General features: G+C 43.3%; 1 protein-coding gene across 8 annotated transcripts in view; it reads left to right on the top strand.

Moving 5' to 3' along the window:
• kcnt1b (potassium sodium-activated channel subfamily T member 1b) overlaps positions 1 to 23,825 on the top strand; it is a 357,067-nt gene that overhangs the window by 276,561 nt on the left and 56,681 nt on the right. For 6 of the 8 annotated variants that reach the window (XM_068012233.1, XM_068012236.1, XM_068012235.1 and 3 more), the window contains 2 exons: positions 2,633 to 2,871; positions 18,333 to 18,549. In XM_068012233.1, the coding sequence (XP_067868334.1) occupies positions 2,633 to 2,871; positions 18,333 to 18,549 (456 nt within the window). The remainder of the gene's footprint in view (positions 1 to 2,632; positions 2,872 to 18,332; positions 18,550 to 23,825) is intronic. The other 2 variants (XM_068012234.1, XM_068012232.1) reach the window with 1 other exon arrangement.

The raw sequence follows: 23,825 nt of genomic DNA, 5'->3' as shown, positions 1-23,825 counted from the left end.
TGGCTACTGCTGCCTTCCCCTGGTGAGCCATCTCCCCCAACAGTATCCAAAACGGTATACTTGTTTTGGAGTGAGATGACCGCAGGGGACTCCTGCGCTGCCTTCCTGCTCTTTCTCTGCCTTTTGGTCACCCATTCCCTTTCTCCCTCAGCAATCCTAATCTGCGGTGTGACCAATTCACTAAACGTGCTATCCACGACCTCCTCAGCATCGCGCATGCTCCAAAGTGAGTCCATCCGCAGCTCGAGAGCCGTCATGCGGTCTAACAAGAGCTGCAGTTGGACACACTTCCTGCACGTGAAGGAGTCGGGGACATCAGCCGTGTCCCTGAGCTCCCACATTGAGCAAGAGGAGCATGACACGGGTCTGAGATCTCCTGCCATTTTTAATCTTAAGCTTAACTTAGTTAAATGAAAAAGGAACGAAAAGTTTTTACCAATCACAATAAAACCAGAGAAATCGAAAAAGCCTTACCTTATAAACACCCCACCGAGTCCTTTTTTTTTTTGGTTAGAGGAGGAGGGCGGGTGGGAGACACGACAAGTGTGGTGTCTCGGGTTCAGAAACCGCCCAAATATATAGTGTTTTACTTACCCAGCAGCCCCCTGGCCTCCGCCGAAAAACAAAAGGAAATTAAATTTACTTTCAAACTGACCTTCCCAGCTTGCCTTGCCAATGCTGGCCATGTCCTTTAAAATGATTTTCTTTTCAAAATGGGATGAAAGACTCCTCTGTCCACTGATTGTAGATGTCCAAGCTGAGCAGATTCACTCCCATTTCTACTGAGCATGCTACCACTCCCAGCACAAAACAAAAAGTTCCTAATTTAGCAGCAGTTTGCAATCTGACTCAGAGCGTTCTTGTGTAGCAAATGGGGAATAAAAAATCCCTATAACACCCTAGGAGAGGCAGAATAGAAAAAAATAGCATTGAAGTATGTTGTGTCCGACTTGGGCGTGCTTGATGTTGTACTCCAGAAAACCAGTTGGTGAAGGATGGAACTGGAGCCAATCTTTACACACTTCTATTAGCATTTATTTACAGAGTTGCACATTACTAGCATGCACCTCCAAACCCAACAACCACAGTTTCAGTCTGTGTCTATTTATAGGAGCTCAAGTGAATCCCCAGTGAATGCCCAGCACAAGCATACAATTAATATACAATTAACACTTGATGTTGACATTGGGTGTCTGACATGTAAAGTGTTCTGAGTGCAAATGCAGGAAAATAATCCCCATTTTGTAAAAATCTGTTGCCACTGTGAGCATTAACTGATGCCTCCATCCTCATCCCACTCGGGTGGGCAATTCAAAATGGCACTCACTGTTAATCATTCTGCTTAGAAGCTGTCCATTTGTCTTCTAGTATCATCTTTGCTAGCATTATGAGTAACAGGCATTGCCATTTGGAGCTGTAGATAATTGTCATAAAGCCTGGAATACAGAAGATGGAAATCTTGGTCAAGATAGATACCAACTACTAAATTCACTTGCAAAGTCACCTCTGGCTAGGATATGGATGCCAACTAAACCACAGTTTATATTGATGGCAAGCCCCCTTTCTTTAAGATTCAATACCGATTTTAATGCCATTGTTTTGTGAGGATGTTCATGTTTAATTTGTTATTCCTCCCACTCATTAAGCTGCAATTATAAAAACAGTTCAAAAGAGAACATTAATGTTGGAAATCTGAACCAGACACATTATTCTGGTCAATGAGCATCTGAGAGAAACGAATGGGTTACTTTGCGTTTCCTCAGAAATACTCTGACAGACGTTTGCAACCAAACTGTTCATCCATTTCGCTGTTTCAGAGACTGTTCAATCTGCCTATTTCCACCTCTGTAACGTCACCTGACTTTGCCTCTGTTTCAGTTCATCTGCTGCTGAAACCCTCATTCATGCTTTTGTCACCTCCAGACTTGACCATTCCAGTGTACTCCTGACTAGTCTCCCACATTCCACCCTCCGTAAACTTGAGGTCACCATAAACTCTGCTGTCCGTGTCTTAACTCGTGCCAAGTCCCATTCCTCTATCACCCCTTGCTGATCTACATTGGCTCCCAGTCAAGCATGTCATGATTTTTAAATTCTCATCCTTGTTTTCAAATTCCTACATGGACTGATGCCCCTCCCTATCTCTGTCATCTCCTCCAGCACCACAACCATCTGAGATACCTCCATTCCTCTAATTCTGACCTTTTGAGCATCACCAATTTTAATCGCTCAACCATTGGTGTCTGCACCTTCAGTTGCCTAGGCTGTTAGCTCTGGAATACCCTCCCTGCACCTCTCCACTTCTCTACCTCACTTTCCTCCTTTAAGAAACTCCTTAAAACCTACCTCTTTGGCCGAGCCTTTAGTCATCTGACCTAATATCTCCTCATGTAGCCCAGTGACATATTTTGCTTTATAATGCTCCTGTGAAGTGCCTGGGGATGTTTAATTACATTAGAGGCACTAAAGAAATATAAGTTGTTGTTGCAGGGTTTTTCCAACATGAGAAATTTTTAGGGCAAGTTAATATGGAATTTTTATGCAGAGGAATTAGTGAGGTGTTCGAATGGAACAAAGGACGATAGCATCCACAGTTGGCTGAGGATTTACCGGTTTTTCTCCTGTTCTTCAGGTATGGTGTCTGCCTGATAGGTGCAAAGAGAGAAGACAACAAGAGCATTTTGCTCAACCCTGGGCCCCGGCACATTATGGTTAGCTCAGACACCTGCTTCTACATTAACATCACAAAGGAAGAAAACTCGGCCTTCATATTCAAAGAGGAAGAGAAACAGAAAAGGAAAGGCCTAAATTCAGGAGGTATCTTCGGGGGAGCTTCCAGACTACCTGTCCACAGCATAATTGCAAGTATGGGTGAGTGATTAAATATCTAGATTAGTTACCCTAAAATCTCAGCAATCAATTATCTACATTGAGAAACCTGGGTGAAAACTCAAGGCCCATAATGCAGGATAGCATCAGGGCTGAAAGAATAAAAGGGAAGAAAAAGCAGATTAAGAACTTGATACTGGCTGCTGTCAAGCTTAGGCTTCAAAACTTGGATTTTGCAATAGATAATATTGGAGCCTAAAGCATTGAAAAGTACTATGAATCTTTTTTTTTTTTAAAAAGCAGATGCTGGCAGTCTGAAACAGAAAATGCTAGAAATACTCAGCCGGCCAGGCAGCATCAGTGGAGAAACGGAGTTATTGTTTCAGGTTGATGGACTTTTGTCAGAGCTGGCAAAATTTAGAGATGGAACAAGTTTTAAGCAAGTCCAGAGGCAGGGAAAGGGGGAAGTAATTAAATGACAAAAGGGGGTGGTAATGGGACAAGTAAAGAAACAAAAGATGGGTGTAGAACCTAAAATAAAAATCTTCCAAACCAAATCTTTCATCCTACAGCTGCACATTTGTCTGCATTGAGTTCCATCAATCTAGGACTGTTCACTCTGTTAACAGTTCCATATCTTTCTGTAATCTCTTGTATTTCTCCTTCCAGTTTCCCATGGTATAATCTTCGAACTTCACTATTATTCCATTTGTATCCATATCCAAATGGTTTATATAAATGAAAAACAGAAGATGTCCTACGGCACAAATCCTGCCAACTTTGAAAAGCATCCATCACCTACACTCTTCACTGTCTGTCCCTAACCATTCCTCTATCACTAACTACATTCTATTTAACACCCTCTGCATTCACTTTTATAACCAGTCTCTTAAGTGGCATTTATCAGATGCTTTTTGAAACCTTTACCTATACATATTGGGGGAAGGGAGGGCAGGGGGAAGATTAAGTGGGAAAGAGGGAATAGGAGTCAAAAAGATGAAGAGAATTGTAAAGATGAATTTGTGTGAAAGCTAAGATAGAAACCAGGGAACATGATTAAAAACTGACGGGGATGACGATCAAACCACAAGATTGATCAGATATAGAGGAACTGGGGAAGGTGCAAAACAGATTTATTAGGATAATACCATAACTGAGAGGTTACATCTATCAGGAATGATTGAATAAGCTTGGGCTCAGAGGACTGAGCGGTGACCTGAAACAAGTCTTTGAGATTATGAAAGGGTTTCGCTGAATAGACATAGCAAAGATGTTTCCACGTGCAGGGGTGGCCAGAACTAGGGGCCATAAATCACTAATAAATCCAATAGGAAATTCAGGAGGAACTTCTTTTCTCAGAGTGGTGAGAATGTGGAACACAGTAACACAAGAAGTAGTTGAGACCAGCACAGATGCATTTAAGGGGAAACCAGATAAACACACGAGGGAGAAAAGAATAGAAGGATATGTCAATGGGGTTAGATGAAGATGTGTGAGAGGAAGTTTGGAGAATAAACACTGGCATGGACCTGTTGGACTCGATAACTTGTTTCTGTGCGATAGATGCTATTAAATACTATATGGCGTGTGCAACAATTGATGACTCAATGAAAGCGTTTTGGACAGGAATTTCTTGTGGGCTTCTGAACCCTGCCATCAGGCTCTAATGTGGGTCAGAAGCTCGCACTGCGTAGCAAACATTCACTCATTGTGATTTGCCACAATTTGGCTAACAGAGGGCGGGCTCACCATCCAATTAAAGGAAGGTGGACGGGTTCTCAAAGCTGGAGGGCCAATAGGATGCCTTCCAGCTCGAAAGCAGCAGAAGGATGCCATGGCAGGTAAGTGAGAGAGGGGGCACTTCAAAATGGAGGCACCCTCTCTCCAACCTTTTTAAATTTAAAATAAAAAAGGTCCTTGCAGCCGAGCCAGCACTGTTGGAATGGGTGGGGGAGGGAGTGGGTGGATACCCCTCCACAGGGCAGTCTGTGGCTACTGCTGAACGCAGGCAGGCGGGAAGGGCGTCTAAGCCTGCCTGGAGTGTTTGTCCCCCACCCCCCAATCTGCCGCCAAGACAACACCTCCAGGCAGCTAAATTGTCCCCTGCCACCTGCGGGAACCTGGAGGCCAACTGGGACATCCCAGTCGGCCTCCTTCAATAGACCTTTAATTACTTCAATTGGCTATCCGTTGCTTGTGGCCAGGTAGTCCTGCCACGCCCCCTATCCTGCCCCCAGGCCTCTGTACCTTCCCTCAGTGGGGGCTCAAGATCCTGCCCTATAAATGGGAACTGAACAGTTCCTGATGAAGCAGGGAGTTTGAGCTAGGATTGATGTTGGCACCTTTTGTTAAGTCCAAGGTAAGAACTAGGGAGAGGACAAGCTTGGGCCAGGTGGGAGAACTATGGCTTCAGTTCTGAAGTTTGATTTTGCTGTTTGATTTTGACAACTCGCTTGGAAAATCCCCTGATAGTTCAGTGAGTTTATCCAGTGAGTAGATGAACCACATGGAGCAGAAAGGTCGTAGGTTTGACTCCTAGTGACTTCCGAGTTTGCCAATCTCAACCCTAATAGCTATAGACACGCCACTCAAAGCCCAGATTGGTCAATTTAAATGATGCTATGTGTAGGACAGAGTCAAAAATGATTAACAGGACTTAAAGATTACATGATCTCAACAGATTGAAAGTCTTATCCTTGTCCCTCCATTTATTTTGACCTTACAGTGAGTTTAAAATGGTTGTATGTCCATTAAAATTAGGAAGCAACTGGAAGTTAACAATCATTTCATAGAATCACAGAATGACACAGCACAGAAGGAGGCCATTCAGCCCATCGTGCCAATACCAGCCCTTTGGTCGAGTTATCCAATTAATCCCACTCCCCTGCTCTTTTCCCATAGCCCGTATTTTTTTCCCTTCAAGTATTTATCCAATTCTCTTTTGAAAGTTCCTATTGAATCTGCTTCCACCGCCCTTTCAGGCAGCACGTTCCAGATCACAACAACTCACTGTGGGGAAGAAAAGGTTCTCATGCCACTTGTAGTTTTTTTGCCAGTCACCTTATATCTGTGTCCTCTGGTTACCAAACCTTCTGTCATTGGAAACAGTTTCTCGATAATTACTCTATCAAAGCCATTCATAATTTTAAACACCTCTTTCAAATCTCCCCTTAACCTTCTCTGCTCTAAGGGGAAGAACACCTCCTTCTCTCCACAATCTCTCCACATTACTGAAGACCCTCATCCTTGGTACCATTCCAATAAATCTCTTCTGCACCCTCACCAAGGCCTTGACATCCTTCCTAAAGTGTGGTGTCCAGAATTGGACACAATATTCCAGCTGAGGTCTACATTACTTTAAACCCAAGCTTCTTTAGGTTGTCGGAAACATGCTGAGCTTTTATTTGCTAAACTCCCACTTAGCAAACCTTGTTGAGTTCATCTTCAGAAAATCCCATTTTCAGACTTAATTTTAGGGAAATGTCAGATTTGGTGAAACTGAACAATCAAAGATGTAACCCTCATGTCCCAGTGTTGAGATGCAGATACATTTGTATTCCGGCCCCGCTCAGCCTAATTTAGAGGCATTTTTGAAATAATTTACGTTCTGTGCTAATGGATAAATAGTTACACAAAAGTAATTACTTCTCGATCAATAAACTAACAACTTTAAAACTGTGACAGCTTTAAATTGGATGTGTGAACTTCTTTGCAGGTGCTGTCAAATCAATGAATTTAGAATTGCTTGAAAACATTGTTCATTTAGAAAAAGCACAGTAATTTAGGTAATTCTGTGTGTGTGAGAGAAAAAAAGAGCCCTGCTTGAGAGTAATACAAATCCTATTCACTAGAGTAAATTTAGAATATCCTGACTCAAGAGACATATTTTGCTCTGTGTAAAATTGAAGGAAAATCCTTTCACTAAATTGGGCATCGATCTATAACAGTTTAGTAAAAGAAAGATTTTTGACTGTACACGGAGAAATTTTATTCACTGGAAAAATATTCCATGTTCACAAGAGTCAGGAGAAGTATACATGGTGGGAGAGAAAGAGGCAAATAGACTGAGGTGACAGGCTGTGAGATTCTGTGTGTGGATGAGAGTAACAGGTTGAATGTTCCTGCTGTACAGCAGAGACAGAGGACAAGGGACAGTCTTGTAACAGGACAGAGAGAGAGCTGTTCCCTCTTATAAAAAGGGGCTGGTTAAAAATGAGACACATGTTTTTGTTTCCTGGCTCTTTTTCACATTATACTGTTTCAAAAATGAAGATTATATTTTGATAAATCAGTGGCTGCCTGGCCAGTATTTTTCTGATCCAGTGTTTTTATTTTGTCTTTGTAATGGCTAACATCAAATCAGAAATGGAAATTGATTTTTTTTAACCTTTGCTGTTGCACACACACAATGAGAATGCTGAACCTGAAAAATACTGGCCATAAAATTATCGCTTAAGTTTCTCCGATCAATGATTTGCCCAGAAGAAAGCAATTTTTTGCAAGTTTCCTTTTTTTAAAACTTGGAGTCGGGGGTCAATGGCAGATTCTGGCCTTTGGCAAGTTCAGTTCTTCTCCACTAGGTACCATGCAGTGAAAGACAAAATGCATTATTCTAATATCAAAGTACCTCATTCATACTGTTTCATTTCAGCTAGAATTCTGTATGACTATAGGAATATGCTGATCTCTATTGTCTTCCTTCCACATACCTTGCCTTGTCCCACAATGTCGCAAACTCTTGCCCCAGTTTTAACCTGATCCATCCACTGGGTATAGGGTGTGGTTGGGTCTGACACGCATTTATACCCTGTCCATTAAAGTCAGGTTTAGGTTAAAATTGGGCTTGTGCTCTTTCGATCTCTGTGTCCGTCCGTCCTTCTAGCTCTGTGTGTGTCTCTCTGTCTTTCTCGCTCTCTCTTTCTATGTCTCCCTCTCTCTCTGTCTGTGTTTCTTTCTCTCTGCCACCCTCTCACTCTCCCTGTGTATCCCAATGTCTCTGTCTGTCTTTGTGTATTTCTGTGTGTGTGAGAGAGACACTGTCTCCTCTCTGTCTTCTCAAAATTTAAATTTTTATAGAGCATCTGAAGTCTTTAAACATTTGAATCAATTCTGGATAAGCCTGGTTGGACACTGCATTGATGTCAACTCCAGGATTTGAGACTACCTTCCCCACCACTTCTCTCTGAAGTAAGGTCAGACTTTGACTGCAGAGCTGTACTGCAAAGCATTGCTGCAAAGTGGAGGGAATCAGAACAGTTCCTGGAGATAATGATGACCTTGAGGTACATACCCAACATCCCACCTGCCTATTCTGCACAGTGATATTAGCCACAGCACAAAAGAATTCTATTAGGTGAGCTTTCATTTTAGAAAAATGAACAAAATACATTTTTGGTTTTAGCCCTAGGATAATTTTATTAGGGTGACTTATGAAGGCTAATGTCTATCAAGGGATTGAAATGACACTCTAAACTAGAAGAATGAAGCTCAAATAATTGAACAAGGATGTTTCAACCCAGAAAGGTGCTACTTAATAAACAAACTTCAAATGCGAAGGATGTGCTTCCCAAGTTGCTGTATGTTTTGCTACTTAACTATGAATAATCATATCAAAGTATGCTATATAAAAATAGCTTAGAATATGTGACTTAAAAATGGGGACTGAATTAAGTCTGTGGGCCTTGATCTGTTACCCCACACATTCTAACCCCACTTTGCCTAAACGGAACCTTGACTTTCCATGTGCAACATCACAGGAGATCGACTAGTAATGATATAAAATCAAAAAGTTACATGGAACAAGGATAGATTTTAATATTATGTCTGCATGTCCAATTAGCACTCTTTAAAAAAAAAACATTTCTACATATAAATACAAAACTTATAATCACAGTACCTCTGCTTGCCCTTTCTGTTCCTCTTTTTTTCAGTTTACCTTTTATCTTTGTTCAACTAAAGAAACACACTCTGGTGTTTCCATAACATTTTCCTAAACTTAAATAAAAATATTAAGCACATTTACTTAACTGTGCCTCTGCTTCCTAGCTTCTAATCTCCCTTTAGGAGATGGGTGTTACCTCATGATTATTGACCTTTGAATGGCTGCAGACCAATTGGTTGTTTTCCAGCCAGTCAAGGCTTAGAAGGCTGAACATTGCCACGGCCACAGATGTAACTAAGTTGGCGTTTAATGTAATTTTCCAATTTCAAAGCTAAGAAGGGATGCTCAATGAGGTGTTATCTTGTTGCGTTGACTGTTTCCTTTCTTTTACTGTTTTCTTCCCCTTTGTGCTTGTGTGACATGAAGTTAACCAGTCCACAGCCTATGGTAAGTAACGCATGAGCTTCCCGCCACTCAACATCAACTCATCCCGAAAGGGTTTTCTGAGTATTGTTGGATTTTTTTTTTTTTGTAATCTTCATTGCAACTTGAGTTTGTGCTGCTCAAAGCATAGAGAGGATTATTGACTGTTTGGATTATGCAATTCCAATTGCATTGCATGTAATGTTATTGGATGGATGTGCATTATTAGATGGATGCTATACACTGAACAAAATGGCAGAATATTAGTTTAGAAGCATAATCTAATAAAAGTAATCACTGAATGTTGGAAATGCACAGTAGGCCATATGGCATCTTAAAGAAAAACACATGGTATAGCCCATCATTAGAACCTGTTCAGCCGAGACATGAAGCTTTTGTTTATCAGATACCGACTGGCCTGCTGGACATTTTCTGCTTCATTTCAGATTTCCAACATGTGCCATCTTCCTTTTATATGTCAGTGCTATTATTCATTTGCATTAAACACATGTTCTCACATTCTTTTCCCTCATCCACTTCTCTCCTTTGAACTAATTCCATTGAGCTTGTTTTGAAGAGCCAGGATTGTCGTAGTGGAGATAATGAATACTACCCCACTTCAGTGGGCCGCTGAGCTTGTGTTAGATGTAAGAACATAAGAAATAGGAGCAGGAGTAGACCATATGGCCCCTTGAGCCTGCTCCGCCATATGATAATGTCTGATCTTGAGGCTCAACTCCACTTTCCCACCCACTCCCCTTGATTACCTTAGAGACCAGAAATCTGTCTCACTCAACCTTAAATATACTCAACGATGGAGCATCCACAACATTCTGAGGTGGAGAACCCCTATAAATTCTGACCTACGACCCAGGATAGAACCTCCTCTCTTGCAGTCCCTTGTCTTTCATAGTTCCTTACTGCCTGTGCAGCATCCTCTTTCTAAAATCCAGATTGCCTTTCTTGTGACCTCCTCCTCCCCCTCTCCTGCCTTAATCCTCACATCACACAGAGAGGAAAGAATCTTCTAACACAGCGGGTGAAAGGTGTTGTGTGATCACCCAGACAACCGAATGAATTGTTTAGTTTCTCTGGGAGTGTGGTCAGGGAACAACTTCCAATTAATGTATTAACCACCCCTTTTCTGGGAATCTCTTCCATGTTTAAACTTAGAGAAGTGTAGCTGGGTACCGATGCAGGGAAAATTCAAGACCTATCTACTAATGGTATTTTGACTCCTTTATACTGCTGGATTCTATAGCACACCCATACTAATTCCTCTTCGAGCCAGGGAGATTTCCTCCGGTTCCTGTGTGACTAGCAAATTCGCAGAGCTTGATGGCATTTAATAAAACTATAAGAGATCAGGTTATAGTTTTGCTTGAAGGAACCATCCCCCAAAATGTCATCAGTTGAAACACAAATATTTATTTGAAAATTCCTTGTAACTACAGCCTAGAAACTGCTGTCGGGGATAGCAGGTGAGCTTTTAACACACTCCTTGTCCCAGTATTTTAATAGTGGACTTATAAACACCTGCATTACATTAGCAGACAGGTACAAAGCAGGTACAAGCATTCATCCATTAATGCTGCCAACAGTAAAGAATGAGAGAATTTGTGACACAAATTTTCCACCCTCAGGACATCATAAAGTTCTTCAGTCAACAAATTACTTTTGAAGTGTAACCATGGTTGATTTGTAGCAATATCTATCCTATTTTTAAAAATTAATAGCAGTATTTTCTTTTTAGGAGTACGTTGAGTGATCATTTTTACAAGTTTGTAAAGGTCTTTTCAAAACAGTTTTGAAAAATTAAAAAATGGTTCTTTAAAATAATCCTTCCTTGCCCATTTCTGAACTATTTTTATTTCCTCAGTCCTAATAGTATCAACAAGAGAATTGATTCAAACCCAACAGTCTGAGACATGACTTTCTTTCAACATTGAGAAATTTAGGTGAAGGGTCAAAACTCAGTGCTGGCCACGACTAAGGAATGAAGATGAACTAAACCAACAAATAATGAATAGGTGAAGCCATGTTTGGATTCTAAAAGTAGAGGTTAGGACAAATAGAAAGCTGAGGGAGGTAGGGAGGCTCCAGTTTGAAGGTTTTGAGGAAGGATGAGTTAGGGACAGCACACTTGATTTCAACTCTCTGAGGATGCAAGAAGGAAGCAGATACTGTGGATAGTGTGTTTACAGCATGAGAGGCACAAGAGAGGAAAGTAAGTTAACTCTTAAAAGATTTCACCTGATATAAGAGGGTCACAGAAGCACTCTCAGGTACGCGAACCCTTTCCAGTGTCCTTGGGATCAGTGAATTTTTTTTTTTAATTGCAGAAAGACACGAGGGCTGTTTCTGCTTGCACGGAACACTGGCCAGAAAACTCACAGGCCTGCAGACCCTGATACATAAGTGAACAGGAGCTCAAGGCCTGTGGGCCCATGATTCCCTAAACTAGTGCTCTCCATAGCTGGCACTCCTAACTGGGAGCCTTGATCAAGGAATCGGCATTATAATTCACTCTAGCTGTTTCTTTTTGAAAGAACATACTGACGTCGATGGTCATTTTCGAAGTGCAATGATAGCTGAGATGTTTGCATACTGTTACTTGATGCAATTTAAGAATTGTATTGTTCCCATGCTTCTAATTAGGCTCACAATGTACACTTAAGAGAACCGTTATCGAATAATTGTTCCTCCTGCATTGTTATAATGTGGTCACAAACATTGCACTTTATTATCAACTAACTGTTCTATAATCATACTGTGGTTTTTCCTATCTATGTCTGTGATCAAAGGAAATAACCAGGCACAACCTAATTTCTGATTTCCATTTATTGCCGTATACATCATTGCATTTTACTCAATTGTCTTTGTCACACTTGCATGCATTTTCATGCATCCTGAAAACTGGAACAACCCATTTGCAAACGAACCATTTATCATTGTTCTAACTCTAGAATGAAGCCAACGTTGTCAGCAGCAGAGCATTCTTTGGAGCAGTACGATGGTATCTCGGGGCATTTGATAATATCCCTGGGGATGGTTGACCGTCTTCTTGGGACAGCTTGGAAATACCCAACACTTCAACTTACAAACATTTTTAGTCCATTTTGTTTTTGAAAAATGCAAACCTGTATGAAATTGGAAGCTTCTGATTCTACAAGAGAAATAGCCTAGATGTAAACTCTGCTGTTGATAAAGTTGCAAAGTGCATTTGCCTACAGTGCTCATTGTATTGGCTATAATACAACTTGCTGTGTCCTCTGCCAGTATTTCTGTTGAACATGTTTCTTTTCTACCTTGTTGTACAATTCTAGATAAAAGCTACTAACAAACACTGAGATGAATGCACCTGTTGCATTATTGGAATGCATGACTTAAATTGTGTTGGCTACTGTTCTGAAAATTTTCACTGAAGGAAGTGGTTGGCCATTATTTTGCCCTTGCCAAACTTGACAGAACCCTTGTTCAGGATGGATGGTACAGCTTGCAGTCTGCGTATCTTTCCTGGAGTGGTAGACTTAATAATGGAACTTGGGGCATCTGTCAGATGGCATGATTAGAAATGGAATTGAAGGTTCTAAGGATAAGTACTTAAAGAGAATATATATAAAGGAAATGTAAGAACAGAAGAAATGGTGCTTCCTTGGCTGTCATGCCAAAGAAGGCAACATTTAAGTATTCCCAAGTTTTAATTGATTTACCTTTAGAGAACAGGAGAATTTCAACAGAACCTTGGCTCTGATGGGAAAAACTTTGGAAGGTACAATGTTAATGTGACAAATAGACTTTACTCCATGTATTTATATGTTTGCAGTGCAGATAAGGATAATTACCATTCTATACCTGGAAAACAAGATTTCCCTGAATTCATAAAACTTCCTCAGACTTAATTCCTGCTGCTGAAACTTTGATCTTACTCATCTTCACAGCCACCAGCTCCCCGACCTTGTCATCACACATTCTGCTCTCTACTTCTATCATCTCAAGCACTGAAAAGGCCACCCTCTGATCGCATCCTTTTCCACTCACAGCCCCTCTTCCCTCTTCCAAAGCCACTTCCTTCTGTGCTGCCCCCCCCTGGAAAAATCTATCCCCATGTCACTTACAACAGCACATGTAAATTCACAACTGTCTGGCTCCAGGCCTCCCATTCGCCATGCCATTTCTGCAGCTACCGATCTATTCAATCACATCCTCACCTCCACCTTGGATGCCCTTGTCCCAAGTATTTGCACTTGTATTGAAGCTTCCTTGCTGATACAAGGGCAATAAAATATTTTGCAGTGCTAACTCAAGGTCGCCACCAAGTTGGCCACGTTCTGCATGGCGAGCTTTGCTTGTAGGCAGTGATTTTACACAATTATACTGGGGAATTTTCAGCATGAAAGCAACATGGTGCGGCTGCTGGCCTTTGCATTCACTCCATTAACATTGCAGATTGGATGCTGAGCACTAGTGACAACACTGAAGCAAATATGAAGTTGCTCAAACTCATGATTTTTATTTTTCTGGCTGTGGACTTTCCTCAGTGTCAGAGGATGGTCCATACTGGTTGGTATTGTCAAGTCTGTATTACAGGACCTTATGGGTGGGCTGTGCTCATTCCTGGACTGCCTGAGTTGTTGTACAGTCTTAGAAGACAGGACTGTCTCCAGAGCGAAACACTAGTGAATAAATGCACTTCGAGTGCCCCTGCCCTGATACACCACCTCCTGAGCAATGTCCACAGAAGCACAAGTGCTGGCCATATATTGCCATTTCTAGTACAGGAAACAGGTATTGGTGCTACTTGTTTCAAGACTTTTCTCTCCATCCAGCAAAGCAGCTCCAGCATAGGCCATCAGTCCCTCATATTTCCTATTTGTATGAAGTTGACTTTATTTTCAACCGGAGGGATTACCTGCTAAAACAGATTTGAATCTTGCTTCACTATGTTTGCTTCTTGGTGAATTTTCTCATATAGTGCATTATACACTCCCTGCCCAGATGTTAGTATTGATTATGTTATGTCAGTTCTGATGAAAGGTCATCGATCTGAAACATGGGGCAGGATTTTTGCCCCCATATGGGGACAAGTATGGTTGCGCTCGGGCACGAACATTCACACTGCTGACTGGCGTGCTGGTTTGTCAGCACCATTCTGCCCCGGACATTTTCCCAGAGGTGGGATCGGCGGCTGAAGAGCTACCCTCCCACAAGTGGCAGGTAGTCAATTAAGGGGATTAAAAGGCCAATTTAGGCCTATTGTCAGAGGCCGACTGGAATTTTCCAGTCAGTCTCTGGGCCCCCCCGGGACGTCAGGAACTAGGCTAGCCGCCTGGAGACAGCCTCCCGCAGGCAGACTGAGGGGCTGAATGCTCCAGGCAGGCTTTGAGGCCCTCCCCACCTGCCTGGACCCAGCTGTAGTCGCAGGCCTGTCTGTAAAGGGGCTCCCCCGCCACAATGGTGGCCCAGCTGCTGAGGCCATTTTTTAATTTAAAAGTTTTAAAACATGTAGAGAGGGCATCTCAAAATGGAGGTGCGTTTCCTCTCTCTTACCTGAACTGCAGGCTGCTGCTCCTTCCAAGCTGGAGGGCCTCCTATTGGCCCTCCATCTTCGAGAATCTGCCAGCTGTCCTTAATTGGATGGGAAGCCTGCCCTCTGACCCCTTACTGGCCAATTTGGGGAAAATCGCTGCCAAAATCCTGCCTTGGAGTATTGGAGAAACTTGAGGGACTCAAATCTGACAAGTCTCCGGGACCAGATGGCCTACACCCTAGGGTTCTAAAAGAGATAGCTGCAGAGATAGTGGATGCGCTGGCTATAATTTTCTAGAATTCCTTAGATTCAGGAATGGTCCTGTCAGATTGGAAGTTGGCAAGAAAGGAGTTAGAGAGAAAATTGGGAACTACAGGACAGTTAGCCTAACATCAGTCGTTGGGAAGATGCTGGAAACTGTTATTAAAGAAGACTTAACATTGCACTTGGAGAAGCATACTATGATTAGAACAAGTCAGCATGGCTTTACTAAAGGGAGATCCTGTTTGACAAATTTGATACTATGCTTCTGATACTATGGACAGTTTAGTAAGCTCAGCTTAGTTGGTGAAAGATGAGAAACACCAGAGAGGCGTTCAGAGATCTTTTATTTGGCTTATACAGACCGTATAGGAACAGAAGGAGGCCATTCAGCCCCTCGAGCCTGTTCTGCCATTCATTTAGGTCATGGCTAATCTGTACCTTAACTTCATTTACCCGCCTTAGTTCCGTAACCTTTAATACTCATGCCAAGCAAAACTCTATCAATCTCAGATTTGAAATTATCCACTGACCGTCAGCCTCAACAGATTTTTGGGGAGAGAGTTTCAGATTTCCACTACCCTTTGTGTGAAGAAGTGCTTCCTGACATCACCCCTGAATGGCTTACCTCTAATTTTAAGGTTTTTCTCCCTTGTTCTGAACTCCCTTACCAGAGGAAATAGTTTCTCTCTAGTTATCCTATCAACTGCTTTAAACACCTCAATTAGATCAACCCTTAAACTTCTATACTCCAGGAACTACAAGCCTAGACTGTGCAATCTGTCCACATAATAACCCGTTATGTACCAGTATCATGCTTGTGAATCAGCGCTGCACATCCTCCAGCTACTATATCCTTCCTGAGGCGCAATGCACAGAAGTGAATACAGTTACTCCATTGGGGGTGTAACCAGAGCTCTGTACAGCTGTACCATAACTTCCACCCCTTTTGTATTTCTGTCCTCTTGAGATATACCATTAGATTTTTAAAGTTGCTTTTGTATCTGTGCAGCAATGGGCCTTGAAGAGATGCCCGGCTAACAGTGACTCACCAATTTACTCCCTCACCTATAGGGCACATAATAGTAGAGCAGATGAAGATGCAACTAACAGAAGAATTGCAAAGGGCTTATGTAATGGAAAACACATTAAAAAAGACACACAAAAAGACCAGTCTATCAAAACTCATCCTTCCACCACATTTTCTCTCTCATTAGAGTATTTGGCCTCTTGCTGAACATCCCAAATGTTTCTGTCTCTACTAACCTACACTATTCTAAGCATCCATTATTCTTTGGTTAGGAAGTTCTTCTTAATATTGGTTTCAAAGCTATTTTGGCTGAACAGAAAATGTTAGAAAATAATCAACAGGTCAGACGGTATCTGTGGAGAGTGAAACTGAGTTCACGGCCTGGATTTTCCCAATCCCATGGAGACGGGCTTGGAGCGGGAGGTGGGGGAGGGGACTGGTGCTGGGAAGATAGGGGGGAGCCGTGTTGGGATGGATCCCTGATGCCTTCCCACTGCTGGGAAGCTTCTCGGGCGGGTTGGGAAGGATTGGGCTGCCCGCACCCATGGAGACGGGCAAACAGCCAATGAAGGTGATTGAGACCCTAATTAGGGACGATGTTGTGGTGTCTCTGGCATTTTGCCACCAACAGAGTAGCTGCCCACTGTATGTGGAGGCCACCAGCACAATGGAAGCACCCTCCCTGTGGCCAGAAGCTCCGTGCCCCATTGACGGGGCCGCAAGCGTGAAAGGCCGCAATTACAGCCGATCCTGATCCTGTGGAGGGATTTCCCCTCCATCCCAATGGACCTGCCAGCCTTGTTAATTTCTACACTGCTGTGCAGGCCAGCGAGGGCACCTCGCGGTCCCCAACCTGCCTTAGCAATTCTCACCTCTCCCAGTGGGCTGCCCAGGCTCCAGAGCTGCCAGCTCTCTGAGCCTGCGGCATTGAGAGCCCACCCACCATCTTTAATAGGACAGAGAGTTTGGAGGCAGCCAATTAGGAGGCCACCTCCCAGGAGATTGCTGAGCCAGTCTCTCTCCCGGTAAGTGCGGGCTCGGTACCCCTATTTGGCCCAGCTGTAGGGATTCCTAAGCCCAGAGGAAAATCCAACCCAATGGTTCAGATCGATGACCTTTCACCAGAACTAGAAGAAGTTTTTAATAGTTTTTAAGCAAGTACAGAGGCAGGGAAAGATAGGGAGGGAAGGAAAGAATTAACAGGAAGGTCTATGATAAGGTGGAGGGCAGTAGTGATTCAATGCTAAAACGGATGATGGTGCAAGGCAGAAGGGGATGTTAATGGAATAAGTAAACAAACAGAACCCAGAGGAATGGTAAAAGCAGAACCATTACCAGTTCTTGCTGTAGGAGAAAATAGGAGCAGTAGCTATGATCTGAAGTTCTTTGAGCTCAGTGTTGAAGCCAGATGACTGTAAATTACCCAATTGAAAGGTGAGTTACTCCTCCTCAAGATTGTGTTGAGCTTGTCTTTTGATTAGGCAAGATTAAGAATGCATGACGAAATGAGTTTGAATAGAGCATCAATAATAAAAAAGTAACCTCTTTGCTGGTTCTACTTGAACTCAGTTTTATTCTGTTGATTAGCATTTCCCACAGTATTTCTTGCATTTTATTAAAACAATAAAAGTTGAACAAGTGCATGTTTCTTAAAAATATTTTTTTAATGCAGCAAGATGCCCAAAAGCAATGCAAAGTTGATCTTTTTGTCAATGGCGATGTTGGTTGAAGAGAATGTTGGCCAGGACAGAGTAAAGTCTGTAAGGCAACTATCCTGGGTCTAAACTTCCTACACAAGGAAATAAGCATTCTTATAACTCCAGGAGCTTTTCAAACTAACAGGAAAATGTGTTGCATTTTCACACGGGAAAGAAAATGAAAACCATTGAAATAATTGGGTTTTCCCAAAATGAGTACCACTCACTTCAAAACTTAGGATGACGCATCAGTTTCATTATATCTATGCTTTTAGGAGAATATAGATAAAAATATATAGGATTGTGATCAGGGGCTGCCAATGTCTTTAACTACTGCTCTATGAGAAACAGTGCATTAGTAAATGACTCCTTTGACCTGAACATTCACTCTGAATTTGGTGTATTTTTTTTTAATTGTAAAATATTTATTATTCTTTTCCTTTTTCCCATTGTCGCACCAAGTAGCCGCCATATTCAAGAGAGGGCTTCCACCAATGTTGGATAACTAGGTGCTCATAAATGAACAGCATTTCCTCTCTTTTGGGAAACGGACTTCTGCTCCGCTCTTGAGTTGTAACCTGTAGCCCATGCCCTGTCACTTTCGTTATGATGCTTAGTGGAGAGTTTAACTGGCTGTGACTGCATTAATGTTTTTATCCTGTTGTCTTCTTTCTCTTCCAGGTACTGTTGCTATGGATCTACAGAATACAGAGTGCCACCCATCCAGTGGCGCCACCTTGACGTTGCCTACTGAAAATGGAGCAGGGAGTAGAAGACCCAGTATTGCACCTGTCCTCGAAATTGCTGACACTGCTGCCATTTTACCATGTGACCTCTTAAGCGACCAATCAGAGGATGAGGCGAATCCATCTGATGATGACAGCCTACCTGCCGCTGAGTGAGTAACTGCCTGAACGATTTTTTTTCAATGGGTAACTGTGTTAACTGTTGATACGTTGGGCTGAAGCCATTTCCATTTACACTTGTGCTTGGTATCAACTATTTTGACTTCTGAGGAGTTGGGTGGATGGCAGGCAATTTTATAAGACTGTAGGACTGGATTTTATTAGCATGCCGCACATTGCTGGTGGTGCACTTTGAACTCAGCCGCCTTCCGACACGGATATTTCGCGCGGGGGGTGGGGGGGGGTGCTCATTTAAATGGAGGGGGCGGAGCGGCCGCCGCATTCCCGGAATTGGCGTCCGGTCCCACCGCGCAGACGCCAGCGCCATTTTCAAAGGACTTCAGGCCCTTCAGATTCATTAAAATTTTAAAGGGAAAGAATGCTGAAAAATAAAGATCGACATTTACACACATTTTCAATTCCCTCTCCCACATCCCCAACGAGTAACAAATCTGTAAATTGCCCTCTCCCTCCAGAAAAGACTTTTTTTTTCAGGTCTCGAACCTCCCCCCTCCCCCCCGGACTTCATTACCTATGCCCCTCAGCCCTTCCCACCATCCCCACAACCAATAACAAGTGTTTTTCCCACTCCCCATCAACCCCTGCCCTGATCATTTTAGTCCAGAGTTCCGAAGGCACGCGAGGAGCGGCTGGCGGCCGTAAAATTGGCATGGTACGGCCACTGGGACCAGGTAAGTTTATTTGCATTTCATTTTAATTAATTTTAATATGTAAATTAAGGCCCCGTTGCTAAGCGGTGGGGGACCGCACCAAGGGCTTAACTGCTGCCAGTGAAATGCGGCGGAGTCTTCTCGGCGTGGGGAGTCACGGCGGGCTGCTCCTGCAATTATTTATGAGCCCCCCCACCACGACTCCTAACATCGAGGGGCTGGTAAAATTCAGCCAATAGATTCCTACTGGTGTGCTGAATGCTTCCAGTTTAGGGATTCGGATAACGTGAATCACAAAACTGCTCAAGTTCATCTGAGATCAGAGTGTTTTACTCTTCTCCTTGAATAACAGTTTGTTTTCCCCAGCACACCTCTTCATAAGCACCGGCTGACCTCATAGCCCACATAAGATAGATGAAGATGTCCCTTTGAATCCTTTGCGTTCATCCTTCCAGAATATCAATCTTACTGTATTCTCACTTGCAGCAGCTGGCTGTATTTTAAGTAAGGACTTCAGCTAAAAGGGGAATAGGATTTGTGTCAGTGTGAACAGCTATAAAGTGCCTGTGTATTTGATCACAAAGCAGTTTTAAAGTTTGAAAGTGCTGTTTTTCTTTACTGTGTGAATAGCCGATCTAACTACACTGGTTGTAGTTACTCACCCCTACGTCATGTCTCTTTTATTCCATAGCATTGTCTATTTTCCAATTCTCAAATTATTTTATTTTATTTGCTGGGGCTTTCATGCGATGTGCATAATGTCACCAAGGGCAGCCTGAGCTGAATAAAGCAAGTTCCCATAAAGCATCTATTGTCAAGCAGCATAGACTCCTGTGCGATGGAATACCTGCAGGGGAAGACTCTCCAAGGATTTTCCATACTTGGATGAGCTACAAATAATCCTACAATGTTTCAGATTCAATTATGTAACTGATGCTGTTAAAAAAGAAAATTAAATGAGAAGATCTTGTTGAAAAATACATGACTAATGTGGTGACAGAGTTTTTTTAAAATGTTGTTAAACTAAAATGCTCCTAATCCATTTGCACAAAATTGTTACTTTATCAAATGCCTTCATGGTGAGAAAAACATATCACTTTTTGGGGCTAAAATGAGGCCTTGTCCAGAGAACTGAGCAAAGAATTTAGGACCGATGTTCCGACCAGGTAAAACTGCTACAGTGCAGTACGTTACAGGAAGTCTCAGCCACCGGGACAAACATTGGGAAATTGGGGGCACATTGTATTAATGAATGGAAACCCATGAGCAGCATACCCGCAATTTCCCAATACCTAAGAACTGTCCGTGGTCTGAATTTGGGAAATTGCTCTCAGTAATCAGCTAGCAGGAAGCTGTTTGCTCAAATTCCCCACAAGGGAACCACACCAAGTTACAAAAATCTGTCTGATGGAGTTTCCGCCATGTTAATTAACTCTCAAGTTGGGGGACTGAGTCGTGATTTACGCTTTCTTTTTCCATCAAAGGCCGATGCACATGTGCAATCATGTTCGTCCAACTTCTTGGATGCTGAATAATTACAAAGGTTGGGAATGAGATTCCTTTCGCACTGTAACTTGCCTAACTAAAATACACTGGACTGGATTTTTCCAGCTCACCGTCGTGCTCTGCGGCGAGCTTCACAAACGGCGCGGAGCACACGCGAGGTGTGCGCCGTGGTGCCGTCGCAGAGGGGGTGGACCGCCTGCCCCCGATGAGGTAGAGGGGACGGGCGCTCCTTCCCCGGCAACGGCATCTGATACCACCGTGCTGGCGCCATTTTTAAAGGGCCTCAGGCTGTCTGTTCATTTCAATATTTAAAGTCCCAACTTTTTGAGAATTAAAATTTAACATTTTATTCACAATTCCAATCCCCTCTCCCACCCTCCAAAGACTAATCAGTTTATTTTTTGTACTCCCACCCCACGCCCCCCAAAAATAAGTAAACTCGTGTGGGGGGGGGGGGGTTCCGCCACAAGGCCTCGCCGCCGCCAGTAAAATGGAGCGGGGCCTTCCCTGGGTCGAGGCCTGTGGCAGGCCTCTCCCGGAGGTATTTTCCAGGCCCCCCCCCGCCCCCCAACCACGACCCCCAATGTTGCCGGGCTGGTAAAATCCAGCCCACTGTGTTCCATTTCAAAAAAATTCCATTCTGATATGGTAAGAATACCTGATGCATAAGACAAAGCACTTTCCTAGATCCCAGTTGAAATGAAAGTTGAATCTACAGGTTCTTTCAGCAGTGTTTTACTTTTCTCCCTTACGTTGCTGAATAATAATTTATTTTCCCCGGCGCTTCTTTTGAAGCACCTGCTGATCTCATGGCCAACATAAGATCGGCCTTTGGCCCATTTGACTTAATTCTTCCAGAATATCAATCTTACTGGGTTCTCACCGCAACATCTAGCTGTATTTTAAATGAGGGCTTTAGCTAAAAGGGGAATAGGATTTATGTGTATCAAAAGGTTTAAACTGCACATGTACTTAATCACAAAGCTGTTTTAAAGTTTGAAGGTGCTGCTTATTTTCTGTGTGAATGACCAAGTTAGCTATACAGGTTGGAGTAAGTCACTCATCCCTACACCCTGGCCAGAATTTCACGCCACCCCAGCGAGCGAGACGGTGGCAGAGGGGTGGCGTAAATTGGAGCGGGAGGCTCCGGGAGGCCTTCCTGAGCCGATCCCGCCTCTGCCGCCATTTTACACAGGGCGGCGGGGGCCCTTAAGGGCCTTCGCCCGCCTCCACGTGGTTTTTGCGCGTGGCAAGCGGGTGACCGAGGACACAGAGAAGCCGCCTGGAAATACCAGGCAACTGCCAATCGTCCCGGGGGTGGGGTGGGTGGCGCCCTGATGATCAGGCACAGAGTGCCCAATAGAGGGCTGCCCCCGCTACCCCAACTACCCCGAACACCAACATGCCCCCTTCCACCCCCCCCCCCCCCACCATCTGATCACCCTTGCCTCACTGGGGCCCAACCAATTATCCCCGGCGAGGTAACCAAAACTTACCAATTCCTGGCTCCATGTCTTCCTTTGCGGTCGGCTGGGCTACAGTCCCAGCAGTGGCCACCGCTCCCGGTGGCGCTGCTGGGACTAAGAGCTGACAGTCCTCTCTCAAGTGGGTGGAAGTCCCGCCTCGGAACAATTAAAGCCTGGGATTTAAAATACGGAACGAATCCCCAGGCAAGACTCAAGCGGGGTCGCCACCTATTTTTCAGACAGTGGCCATCTCCCGCCCGCCCAACATAAAATCCCATCCTTCCATTCCAACTAGATTGATTCCTGTGATGAGAGAGTTGACCTATTAGGAGAGATTGAGTAGAATGGACCTATATTCTCTGGATTTTAGAAGAATGAGAGGCGATATCATTGAAACATATATAATTCTTAGGCTTGGTAGGGTAGATCCTGGGAGGCTGTTTCCCAGGGGTAGAAAGCCTTGAACTAACGGTCACAGTCTGAGAATAAGGGGTCAGCCACTAGGGCTGAGAAGTAGAGTAATGTCTTCACTCGGTTGTGAGTCTGGTCTGGAATTATCTACCCCAGACAGCTGTGGATGCTCAGTGGTTAAGTCCATTCAAAACCTAGTTTGATAGATTTTTGAACACAAAGAGAATCATACTTTGTTTTATGATGCTGCTGTGAAACGCCTTGGGGTGTTGTATTACGATAAAGGCGCTATATAAAAATAAGTTGTTATGATGTAGTGGGCGGGATAAGCACCTTGAAGGTAAGAGAAGGTACATCTGTAATCAGAATAGTAGTATATTAAAAAAAGTACATCAAAGGCAAGGGTTCACTGAATAAATGAAGAGGTTGGAGCAGAAATTAGATTTTAAATAAACAAAGACTTGCATATATTTCATGCTTTTCATGACCACCGGACACCTCAAAGCATTTTACAGTCAATTAAGTACTTTTGAAGCATAGTCACTGTTGTAATGAAGGAATCATGGCAGCCAATTTGCGCACAGCAAGATCCCACAAACAACAATGTGATGATGACCAGATAAATCTGTTTTTGTGATGTTGTATAGCGGGATAAATATTGGCCAGGGCTCCAGGCATAACGGCCCTACTGTCCATCGAAATAGCACCATGGGATCCTTTACAGCAGGTCAGTCCTCAGTTTAACATCTCATCCAAAAGACACCACCTCTGATGGTGCAGCACTCCCTCAGGACTGACCCTCCGACAGTGCAGCACTCCCTCAGTACTACACTGGCATGTCAGCCTTGATTTTTGTGCTCAAGACCCAGAATGCAACGTGAACAAACTATTTGACGAATTTGATAATGCAGCAGAAAACTCCGAAAATATAAATGGCATAGAAAGGAAGCAAAGTGGGAGATTTAGGCTGAAGGGGAAAGAAGACTGGGCAGTCAACATCTGGACTGGTGGGTGACAGTATTACATATCTGTACGAAGGGGAAAGGATTAATCAAAGGCAAGGGTTCACTGAATAAATGAAGAGGTTGGAGCAGAAATTAGATTTTAAATAAACAAAGACTTGCATTTATATCATGCTTTTCATGACCATGGATTAATCCTTTCCCCTATCGGGGACAATCAGCAAGGGTTTCTGCAGAACAGATCATGCTTGAA

The sequence above is a fragment of the Heterodontus francisci genome, chromosome 32 (assembly GCF_036365525.1).
Source record: "Heterodontus francisci isolate sHetFra1 chromosome 32, sHetFra1.hap1, whole genome shotgun sequence".
NCBI lineage: Eukaryota > Metazoa > Chordata > Chondrichthyes > Heterodontiformes > Heterodontidae > Heterodontus > Heterodontus francisci.
Note: the sequence above shows the minus strand (reverse complement) of the source record. Positions and strands in the feature narration are given on the sequence as shown.